Below are 12,534 nucleotides of genomic sequence, written 5' to 3'. Positions count from 1 at the left end.
TTTATATTTTTGTGTCAGTGCTATTTATTCTTCTTGTATTAACCCATAAGATTTGTAAAATAAAATAAGATAAAATAAAATAAAGTAAAAAGTAATTTTCATCAAACACAGGTGTTGTTTGTGAAGCTTATTTGAAGAACTGGAGAAGACACAATTATTTCAGTGAGGTGTTGGCCCGCATCAAAGAAAGAAAGGGAATATTTCTGATGCAATCTTTTATTACAAGATCTAAAGATTAAAGTTTTCCATCTGCATCGGAGTGTAAAGCTTCTGTAAACACTGTGATTTACCAAACAATATGATGACAATGAATAGCAAGAATAATGAGGTAATAAAGGCAATAAATACACAACACCTACAACAATACAATATACACATTTAATAAACTGTGTACAAAGAAAAACACACATGCACATGTTTGTGTACCCAACAGGTCATTATATACAGATGTGTATTTATTTAAAGGTGGGGTTCCAAACACCTGAGGCTGTGGTTGTTGGGAGGCGGGATTTCTGCAGGAGGCGAAGCGACAGCAGTAAGAAGCCCACACTGACCCCGCCCAGGATGACCACGCCCGAGATCAGAGCACTGGTCACTGGGTTCATTGGCTGGGAGGGGTCACCAGATGCTGGAGGATTGAGAGGTGAAGAAAAGCAGAAACTTGAAACATACACATTCATTGACGAGTGCTGAACATGACCTGGGTTTGTTTCTTTTACTTTCAGAGAGAGAGGTGGAACTTTCCTGTTGTTGCCTTAAATCATCAATTTCCATGGGTATCCTCTGTCTTTACACCGACACCCACACACACTTAGTCACGGGTGATATTTTTTTTTACAACTTTTTATGTTTTGTGACGTTGCATAAGGGTGCTTACCAAGTTGGGAGTTGTTGACAGGAGTTTCATCTGAAAAAATATTTTGAAAGTATTCAGATTATTTTTTACAGATATTTTAATCTTCAGTGGCTCTGTGGATGTGTTGATCTATTTATCTAAATACAGCTGTAGTTCAACATTTTGGGAAATACGCTTTCACACATACTTGCCAACCTTGACGCCTGGAAAAACTACTACTACTAATATTTTGGTTTAATTTTTGGTTCATGACCCTGAAACGCTACTCTGGCAGAGTATCAGAAGAAGGGAGGGAGATCAGGCTGTAGGGTCGTCCCTCGCCAGGGACCAACAGTCGGCTGTCCTCCCTGGCCCACACACCCCTGGATCCTGGGTGCTTAAGTGAGATGGGTGGCAGTGTCACAGTGTCAGTGTCAGGATGTCAGCTTAGTATCCTGCTGTGGCAAAGGATGGCAAGCCAGATCCCTAACAACTCCCAAGGCACCCCATGAACCCCTGCTACAGTGGTCCTGTCATGGATGTGCTATGCCTTCAGCACAAAGACAAAGCGTCCACTGGCAATGGCTTTGACAGGGACACTAGAAAAACAGGAAAATCAGTTAAGGGCGGGCTCTGCATGTCTATGAACATGGAATGGGCAATCAGCTTTACAGTACATGAGGCTGACCGCTCACAGCACTTGAAATTATAACCGTCCTCACTATACTTTACGAGTTCACACAACTGATTGTGATTCTTGCCTAGGTCACAGGCCCTGATAACACAACGCATCGCAGACAGCTACATCAGCGCTGACAGCTGATCACAACTGATTGGCCCGTCTTTCTTCTTGGGGGTTTCAACAGCTGTAATGTCACTACATTACTCCCAAAGCTGGAGCAGCATGTCACACCTCCAACATGACTAGACAGAACGCTAGAATAAGTTACGGAAATATATCTGCTGCATATGTCTCCAACATGTCACTGAACTGAAAAGGGAGCTGAAACATAAAACCAAGCTGGCCAAGCTTAACTACAAAAATAAGATGGAGGAGAGGTTCACCAGGGTAAATGCGAGGGAGGCATTGCCAACTGTTTCGAAACACCAGTTCATCCCAAATGCGTGGAAGAAAACAACTGTCATCCGTGCTCCTAAAAAACCCCACACCAAAGCCATGAACAAATTGAGGCCTGTGGCCCTCACCTCCAGCCTCTGCAAATACATGGAGAGGGTGGTGACTGCGGCCATGGTGGGGGAGCATCTGGACCAGCTCCAGTTTGTAGAGGATGCCAGGCTAACTTGTCTGGGTGCAGTGTTTATGCACTTCGACTCTACTAACTCATATGTCAGGATTTTATTCATGAACTTATCATCTGCTTTAAACACAGTAAACACAAAAACACTTCTGCACCGCCTCCAAGGTTGGTTAACGCATCACTGACTTTATAGACTTTTTAAAGGACGAACCCAAACATGTCAAATTGAATGATTTTAAACTTGCAAGAGCGATGGACTGTCACTTTTTTAGTTTGCTGATGACATGGCCTTGGTGGCCCTCCTACAGACAAGCACACCCTGTCCAAATGTGGACATCATGGGCCTCTGGCTATGTTGTTTGGGATGCTGTGCACATGATGCCTCACACCCTCTCTCTGGACCCCTCGGGCTGTACTGCACTAACATTGACGCCACCTATCCTCCACACAGCACGCAGACGAGGTCTACACAAAGGCCCAGCATGTTTCTCCTGATGAGGCTGAAAAGTTTTAACATCACACAGGCATTTTAACAGCAGTCCTCACAATCAACACCATATCCTGGTACAAATTCCTCACTGAGAAGAGCAAAAAAAAAAAAAAAAAACTCACAAGATCATCAAGCAACCTCTCAGACTTTCACAGCTGTGCAGTGAAAAGAAAGGCAGACCTCATCACTAAGGACCCCTCACACACCTTCACCACTGCTTTCAGCTACTCCTGCCAGGCAGCCTCTTCAGAGTACCTCCGGCCAAAAAAAGAATTACAGTATCTCTTTTATTCCCACTGCAGTATCTATTCTAAACAAGGCCAAATAGACTGTCACCACATTTTTAATGCACCATTGCACACCTGCTCTTATTTACTTATGGAATTGTTTGTTTTTTCTTTTATGGGTCTATATGTTCTTTCTTTGGTGTTTACGAGCCCCTAACTAAGACAATCTGCTGTCACTACGTGATTTATAATAAAGTTCTTGGAATCTTAAATATTGAAAGTTAGTGACCTTTTACTGAGTCTAAGCTAATCTGTACGGCTGCAGGAGATGCAGAGGCATTGTGTTGGCATTGTCAACACATTCTCACTCCAACCTCATCACATGTTGACGTTTGGGCATGGACTTTCTACATCAACATATGACGTCCAAGGTTGATGTTCTGGGACGCCGTGTCTACTTCCATGTACACTTTACATACTGTCTCTTTCAAACTCAACGTACTACGTCAGTTCAAATTGAATTGATGTTTTTTTTCCCTTCAACAACAAATGCATGTGGTTACGTTTAACCAACACACACACGTGGTTGGGTGTAGGAAAAAAGAACAGGGTTTGGCTTTACAGTCATACGGGAAGCGAACACTTGCTTCACAGGTGAAAGTCAGTGGTTGGCGGACCCATCCAGCACCCGTCCCACCCGCCATACTTGGACATTCAACCCCTTAACTTATGTTGTTGTCCCGCTGTGCTTCCCCTTGACGCCAACATTACACAATAACGGCGACCAGCTGTGTAGCATGCCAATGTGAAAGGACGGCTTTTTTGTCTGTGTCTGACGGCGGAAGTCTCTGCCCAAGCGTTGGTATTCTCACATATTCTCACTCCCATCCTGTCACATATTGACTTTCCAAGTCCACATACGACATGCAAAGTACCCTGGGTGTGTTGGATGTTGACGTGCTGGGACGCCATGTCAAGTTCTGCCTGTTACATGCATTGTCTTCTTTCAGAAAACACTTCTGTTTTCACGGGAAATATACCGTCTATATACAGTGTCGTTCAAAATAAACGCACTACATAGGTACAACAATGCAAACTGATGTTTTTTTCCCTTCAACAACAAACACACAAGGCAATAAAAGCACGTGGTTAGGTTTAGGGATACGGACACCGCTTTCTCAGGTAAAACTCTGTGTTTGTTGGACCCATCTGCCACCCCTCCAGCCTGCCCCAGTCTTTCGGCGCCTTAACTTTCGTCCGTGTCCCGCCGTGTTTCGGCCAGCCATGTATCATGCCAACGTAAAAGGACGCCTTTTTTCATTGCTTCCTAATAGGGCATTAACAGAAAAGCCGATTTGTCGACGTGTCGACATCAGTGGCACAAGTCAACACCCCCCAGGAGGAGTCGACAAGTCGTGTGTTTTTTCCCTCTCTTTCTCTGAGGCCGTTTACATGTACACGGTGATTTTGATAAACGGAGACATCTTCCTTCGTTTGTGCCCTTCGTTTACACGCAAACGGAGATTTCTCCTCTGAAAACGAGTCTTTCTAAAAACTCCGGCCAGAGTGGAGATTTTGGTAAACTCCGGTTGCACGTTTGCATGTAAACTGAGATAAACAGAGATAGACGGAGTTATAGGCAGCCGACGTCACAGTATGCGCCGGAACTTGCGCCTGTGTCAAAAGTGCGACCTATGTTGCTATGGTGACAATGGATACATGGAAGGCTTGAGCTTCTCGTTACACTGCCACCTACAGGTTTGGCATGCTCTTGTGTATATATACACGGGTAAGTGTAAACGAAGATCTTTTTGAAAACGTAGACGGTGAAATGTCCGTTTATGAAAATAGCCGGCCACGTGTAAATGGCCTCTCTGTGTGTGCTTGTGTACGGAATGCAATCGCTGCCTCTGATTGGCTTACACTGATACCTAAGTGGAGCAGACTCCGCGAGGAATGTCCGCAGTCATTCGGGCTGTCGTAGTCGAGCGCACTTCCGCGTTGTAGTTTCCTGTAAAAACGTCCGTGAAAAATCCCCGCGATGTGAAAAATACATGCCGAGCAGTCACTGGTGCGCGGAGCAGAGTCCGCACGGTCGTAAAATCTGAGCTTTGCGTGCACAGGGCTTGCGGACGTCCGCTTTGAGTCCGTGCGGACCTCCGCGGAGTCCGTTCCGTGTACGTTCCGCCGGAGTATGTTCGGGCCTTGACAGACACACATCACATGTGTGGAGATACTTCACTTTCCTCCACCGTGTCAATGTGATGACGTCATCAAATGACTTGTTGACTCGACTTCGACTTTATTGACAGATAAGTCAACCTGAAAAAAATCAATGTCGTTAATGCCCTACTTCCTAATGCTGCAAGTCAGTGCCCAAGCGCCAGATTTGCGACAACTTCGGAGTGAGACTGGGTAGGCATTATACATTTCTGACAACCATATGTTATATTTGTATGTTTCATATGTAGCCATTTTCATTTCCCATTTTCAATTTTCCATCCTACATACTCTAATACAGGAGCTGGACACAGACTTTATAGTTGTTTATGCTCTTTTTTTTTTTTAATACTCAGCTTGATCACTACAAACATGGCTGAAGCTATCACTCAAACAGTGGTCTGCTGCTTGGCAGCCGTCTCGCCCACCTGTCATTAACTACCATCCCTTCCTCCTCCTGATGAGAAGCTCGGCTCATATGCAGTAATTATAATCTGAGCTACAGCACTTTAGAAATATGATGCGTATGAAACGTACAAATGTAATGTATCTGTGGTTTGCAGAAAGGTTCAGTGGCAACATTTATTCTGGTGACTGGGCTAATGTGAGTGATATCAATCTTTTTATCTAACTCTCAGTTAGTGAATAAGCGTATTTCCCAAAATGTCAAAACGATTCCTGTAAGAGTCAGTTTATTGTTCATACCACTCCTGGTGATGATTGGTCCAGCAGAGATGACAGCGTTCCCAGATGCTGCTGGTGGGGAATCAAGGCTTTCCTCTCCATCCCGCCTGCGCCGTCGCCCACAAATCTGCCGATCACATCATCAGATCTTAGCCCTCACTGAGGTCAGGGGACACAAACTGAGATCATGATTTTGCACTTACTGGTATGAGCATGATGCAATCGTCTGCCCGGCAAAGCTTGGTGACACAGTGCAGAAACACAGTGGACATCTTCTGGTGTCTGTGTTTAACAAAACGGAAAACCTCGAAGGAAAAACGTCCCATCTGACTTTTCCCATTCTCAAAAACGGTCGTCTGCGGGTCTTTGTAGCAGCTGTGTGGAAGGAGTACAACACACATACACACACATGTTACGCACACCCTGAAAATGATAGATTTGGTGTCTAAATTTATGCTTAAGCTCTCATTGAGAAGGAAGGAAAAAAGGAATCATTCATGAGGATAAGCCGTTTGGACAGCCTGAATGGGTAATGACTCCCTTTTGTGGTTTATCAAGTCACCATCTTGAGAAGAAAAAAAAAGTGAAATTACCCAAAGAAAAGGTCATAGCGGAGTTCATCATTAGGATTCCCTGAGGGGGTTGTGTAACAGTAGTCCATCAAAATGTTCCACCTGCAAAGGGGCAACACTGTGAGACGGGATGGAGGATAGAGATCTAACTGCACATGGGAAAGCACAGATCGGGGCGCTCTCTGCTGCAGACTGGCGCCTTCATGTCGAATAATAACATAATGGCATAATGAATGTAGGGAAAGCATAGAGAAAAAGGACTAAATCTGTAAAAATTGATGGTGGGAACGATGCTGTTATTGACCAAAATATCACCTCCACAGGGTTCGTACAAGGTGCTTAACGTGCTTAAAATACTTGAATTTCGCACTCAGACATGTAGGTACTGGAAGATCTTGAAAGTCAGACTTGTTCCTTGAAAAAAAGTACTTGATAAACTTGAGTTGACAACAGACTTATTCAATAAAACAATTAACAAATTGTTTTAAATTAGAATTTTTTTAAAAACTAGGAAGCAAAGAATGGACGTGCTTGTAATAACTTTCTAATCCTGCTTTTAATTTCCTGCTCTTTCTGTAAATGCCAATCACAGGTCTGAAACATTATAAGCAGTTAATTAATAATGAGTTATTTTTTGGCTGTGGTAGCATGCATTTGCTCTGTTTATGATTTTGCACCACTCCCCTGCAACAGATGTTTGTCGAGAAAACAATTTAATCCTCAAAAATAAAAATAAGTGATTAAAGAAGTACTTGAAAGTCTTTGAATCTGACTTGTCCCTGTCCGTACGAACCCTGTCTCTGCTTCACTGAAGCTGTTTTTGTATTGGAAAAATGTCATCTGAAAATTAAGAGAAAATCAGTATTTAATAATGAATAATCAGGTGTTATCTCATACCGTTTGTCTAAGTTTGTGGCTTTCACAGCAGCAAATACTCTGGTTTTCAGAGCCAGTCCAGCCATTGGAATAGAGAGAGGTTGATTATATGTTGAATCCTGCACAGGAAGAAAGTTAAGAGAGAAAGAAAAATGTTACTTTTTCACTAAATTAAAATTCAAAACTTGAAATAAGTAGAGGAGCTCAGTCTGGACATTTAATTAGAATGCTGGCAATATTCTATATTTTTTGTCATTGTTAATAAATCCCTCAAAAAGACCTGAGGCAACAGTGTCTTAGTCTATCTCTCAATATTCTCTAACTTTGCCAGCCTGTTTGTGGCTCTCACTTTGTTCCGAAAACATAACTCTGTAAAGACACATCACAACTATATAGCTTATGTTTTTTAAAAAGGATTAATTATTCCCTTCAACAGTTGGGCACTGCAGTTTATAACGAATGTCACTCAAACAGGGGTAACATGTGCATTTGTTGGGGACTATTTTCAGTAAGGGATTAATACACATTTGGTGCTTTAGTGAATATGTTTGTGGTGAAACGGGAGCTGAGCGATAAGACAAATTTCTTGATTTACTGGCCCATCTATGTTGCGACCCTCACCTATGATCATGATCTTTGGGAAGTGACCGAGATCGTGGATACAAGCAGCCGAAATGAGTTTCCTGTGTAAGGTGGCTGGGCTCAGCCTTAGAGATAGGGTGAGGAGCTCAGACATCCGGCGGGAGCTCAGACTAAAGCTGCTGCTCCTTCACGTTGAAAGAGGCCAATGGAGGTGGTTCGGGTATCTGATCAGGATGCCTCCTGAGTGCCTCCTATTAGAAGTTTTCAGGGCACGTCCAACTGGCAGGAGGCCCCAGGGTAGACCCAGAACACTCTGGAGAGGTTATATAAGTCATCTGGCCTGGGAATGCCTCGGGATCCCCCAGGAGGAGCTGGAAAGTGTTGGGGAGAGGGATGTCTGGAGTACTTTGCTCAGCCTGCTGCCTCCGCCAGGTAAGCAGATGAAAATGGATGGATGGATGAATGTTTAAAGCTGCAGGATGATTTGGGATTGACTCAAAATAAACCACAGTGCCCATGTTCTTTGTAATGAAAAAAAACTCGGTTGGTTTTGGTCTTTTGATAAAATTGTCTGAAAATAAAATGGAAAAATACTAAATATCTTGATTCTTCCGCCTGCCTCCTAACCGGCTAACTGTTATATACTTATATACTAACTTTATTAAAAAAAAAAACCCACGAACTTGAGTTAATGATTATGAAAATTAAAAAAAATATCCCTTCGAATGCTCCAAAGTCATCCTTTGCAAGGTAAATTACTGTATATAAAAGGTGAACACAGCTGTGTACTCACATTGTACAGGATCATACTCAACGTGCTCACAAATGTACCGTTGCTGTCCTTGACAGACACAGCAGCAGAGGAGCTGTGAATACATTCAACACATTTACTTCAGCGCTGTTATTCATCTTCTGTGGGTATTCACTTAATGATTTTGAAAGCATTGGGTTTGATATAGTATAATGATACTAAGCTATAGTACAGTCATTTATTTATGTGGCTGACAGACAGCGGTTAAGAATAAGAATATATGCATGTGAATTAGCAGCAAAGTCATTAAGAAAATATGCATATTCTGAAATGAATGGCTCTCAGAATACCATAAGACACAAACCCACTCAGGCTTTTAAACCAGGGGCTTAATTGTCACCACAGTTTAGGAGAACAATAAACAATCTTAATTAATTCTTCATGAAATGTATAAATCATAATGTGAAATCCACTGAGTAACTCCTGAAGGTCAAGCAAGTGTTTTGGACAGTAAGGGATTTTTTTTCTTTGGCGGCAACTTACGATGCCAGCTGTGAGTTATTGACCAGGTACTCCAGTGGGTAGCTGCAGCTGAATTTGTACAACAAACCGGGCAGGTAGCTGATTATAGCTGGTGGGTCAGGGGTGTCGATATAGCCTGAGACATTCCCAATTTGTACCAGAGACATGTTCCCATAGGCATTGGCCCCGTATGCTGTGCTGACCTGCAGAGAGAAACATCTCAGCCACACTTTGCTTTCTCCCAAGTCAATAAACAACCCGATGAAGTTGCTTATTGATTATATTTAAACCGTGTGTTTGTGTAGCTTGTTCTTTACCACCAGACTGTTACCGCAGGCCTCCAGCGTGCTGAGACTGATGCTGAAAAGGAGCGCTGTGGGGAAGGTGTTGTTGTTGATAAAGCCACGACATTGGGTGTCACTGTGGCGACCGTTCAGGGCCAAATCTGCCTCGGTGTAGCCGGAAAAGAGCACAGGGCAGAAGTTGATCTTCAAGGTGATGGTCTGGACCCCGCAGTACACACTGATGTCCCGCTCGCCTGGAGGTACAGAGAGAAGGGTTTTTGGATTACAATCATAGGGACCATTTCACAAAAGCAATTTGAGAGCACCAATTTCCTTTGATTGTCACTGGAAAATCTGCAGATACATTTGTGAATCCAAAACGGCTATTGCATGCTAATGCATGGGCCACGACTATCAATGTGATCTCACACTGATTCGTCATGTTTTGGCCCTTTGGCACAAGCCCCAGCATTACTAAAATGACATCAGGATCGGTGGTAAGAAGGGGTCGGTGGTTATGGTTGGTTATACTTGGTAATGGTTAGGAAAAGATTGCGGATGTCGCTAAAAAACACCCAGTTTTAGGTGGCATGAACATGGATGTAAAGGAAGTGGTGCATGGCTTAAAAAAGACCTGGCTTTGAGAGGCAGAAACACCACAGCCAGGTCAGACTCTGGTGTTTGTTGGACCCCTCCACCTCCCCTCCCTGTCACCCTGAGCGGACTTTCAGGCTCGTTAAACTACATCCGTAGCTCTGAGTGTCACTATAACGACGCCAGGGACCCTACCCAAGCAGTGCATTTTGACGCCCCTCAGTGAGACTAGGCTGCAAGTACTGTTTGTCCTTATTAATGAAACTTGTCAAAGTGAATTAAAAGAGAAATCCATGCAGATTTCAACTTTGTAAAAGTTTTGCAAATCACTGCTTTGATGTGACATCAAGTCAAACAGCCCCCAAACCACTGCTTTATCTAACATCTCAGGAGACGAACGTTCCCTGATTAGATTGCGGGACTGAAATCCAGCAGGACTTGTCCCTCAGACACACTGGGACGATAAACAAAAAAGACTTTAAATCTGTAGTACATAATATAATCTGTAACATAATGAAAAACACCGCTGCAAACGTGAGAAGTCCAGTTACCAATTTTCACCATCTTTAAAATCAGCACTTTCATATGTGAATTTTCAAATTAATATGAAACAGCTCAAAGCTCAAATCAATTAATTTCCAGAAATATCCATAAGAAAGTTTATGCTTTCTACTTTTATACTACTATTTTATGGATTGTAGCAGGTGATATAGCCACTTCAAAGTTTGTGTTTATCCTTGAAGTTTTTATGTTAGTGTGTCTAATAATATTAGAGCAGTATGCAGGATTTTAGAAACCAAAAAGTGTCTAGAATATTAAAATATTTGATAGTTTTTTGTTTATTTATTCAGTTATTTTACATTTGATCTGTTCAGAATAAATTATCTTCAGAAAACTTTGTAGGAGGATGGAATCCTCAAGTTTCAAGTTTCCTCAAGTAAAACAGTTTAACTAAAAAACATTAGCAGACTTTAATCATCAAAAGTTTGCCCATTATTGATAAACATCATTTAAATGCTATAACTAGTTCTAGTGGAGCAAATCTGGTAGTTGAATGTAGGGATGTCCCAATGGGCCGATACTGAAATCTGTCAGTCCAGTCAGTTTACAAAAGCTGCTAGATATTAAAATAACTGTGCTAATGTACTGCACTTAATTAAACTGCACTTTCTCTTATGTTCTAGTAACACTTTGCTTTCACTGTGTGTTTTAGAATTTATAAATGTTTAAAGCCTTTATTAACCATTTATACACTGGTTACAGATGCTTCATGGGAGGACCTACAATTGTTGACAAATTAACAAACACTTTGAAAAATATATGCTGACAGTAGTGTGTTATAATGTGTTCCAAGGTTTCACCTGTGTTGCATACCTGCAGGCAGAGGAGAGATTGCAAAGAGAAAACTTGTAATGTGGAAGTATTCTTACCAGGAAACCTGCTGTGGTAGCTGGCATCACAGTTGTATCCATTAAACTGTGTGGAGACTGACGCGGCGTTACTCATCAGCAGGAAGACAAAGCACATTCGTGTCATTTCAGCACCTGAGAGAGGTTTGCCCACTGTCATCTTCAGAAGGTCAACATTGCATTAATAACATTCCTCTGGTAGGTGTTAAATAACAGCACTTATCTCAACATTAGATGTTCAAAAACAATGCCCCGCCGACTGCACGCTCTGACCTCTATCAAGGTAGTACAACCTTGTTTCCCCAGGTCCCCTAATCCTTCTTATCCTGCTCCCTCTGCCTGCTTTTACCTCAGCTGCTCATGTTGGCCCAAAACCTCTATTACCCAACCCCTTTTAAACTGAGGTCACCCCTCTTTGCAGCTCATTTCATCCCCACTTCTCTTTTTTCTCCTCCTGTTTACCTGTTTCCTGCCTTTTCCAAAGTAATTGGACGGACCCCCTCTCCCCCTGGTTTGTGACGAGAGACGAGTTCAACACTGCTGTGAGCACTTTTTGCTGGCATCAAGGACCTAAAGCAAACACAGCCTTACGTACATCAGTTGTGTGCGCACAGATGAGAAAGATAGATGGACTCATTATCCAAACACTTAGACAAAAAACCGCTGCAGTGCAGAACATGGGAAACTCCATCAGATCTGAATGGCCTGGACAAATCTTTTCACAGCGCCCAGAAACCTGAGCGGACTCTGAGGGTTCCCACTCGTCTCTCCTCAGTCTGATCTCCGTCTGTCAGCTCACACAAACGGTGGGCCTCAGCAGGGGGGGGGCCAGCCCGGGAATTAAGCTGTCATCGTCTGCTGTTGCGGCCCACATTCGCATGAACATAAAAGTCAACTCACGGTCTGATGCGGGGCTGTGTGTGGGTAATTGTGATGCACAAGGCATCACTTAGAGTAAAGACATTCAGTGGTGTGTGCAGCTCCAGCTCGGTGTGCTCAGAGACGCAGAAGGTAAAAGTGGAACCTCGAGTGTCTTTTACGGTTTGTTACTCTGCCTCAAAATAACCCACTCACCTTTAATTTTACTGCAGTCCATCTAACAAAATAAGGGTTACATTAATATGTTGGACTGATATCAGAAGAAACAGGAACTTCTTCCTCTTCAGCAGATTTCTATGACCTTTAAACTAATCTCTACAAAAATACGTTAAGAGTATATTGGAGCCTTA

General features: G+C 42.8%; 1 protein-coding gene across 1 annotated transcript; it reads right to left on the bottom strand.

Moving 5' to 3' along the window:
- Nucleotides 1-200: 200 nt before the first annotated feature.
- On the bottom strand, nt 201-11,653 carry zpld1b (zona pellucida-like domain containing 1b). The gene is made up of 10 exons (XM_033632090.2): nt 11,327-11,653; nt 9,336-9,556; nt 9,040-9,221; nt 8,539-8,611; nt 7,185-7,282; nt 6,309-6,389; nt 5,919-6,090; nt 5,737-5,842; nt 878-907; nt 201-628 (listed from the first exon to the last, which is right to left on the bottom strand). The coding sequence occupies exons 1-10, from the start codon at nt 11,463-11,465 to the stop codon at nt 456-458; spliced, it is 1,275 nt and encodes a 424-aa protein (XP_033487981.1). The 5' UTR covers nt 11,466-11,653; the 3' UTR covers nt 201-455.
- Nucleotides 11,654-12,534: the final 881 nt, after the last annotated feature.

The sequence above is a fragment of the Epinephelus lanceolatus genome, chromosome 4, assembly GCF_041903045.1.
Source record: "Epinephelus lanceolatus isolate andai-2023 chromosome 4, ASM4190304v1, whole genome shotgun sequence".
Lineage (NCBI taxonomy): Eukaryota > Metazoa > Chordata > Actinopteri > Perciformes > Serranidae > Epinephelus > Epinephelus lanceolatus.
This window is presented reverse-complemented; position numbering and strand designations above follow the sequence as displayed.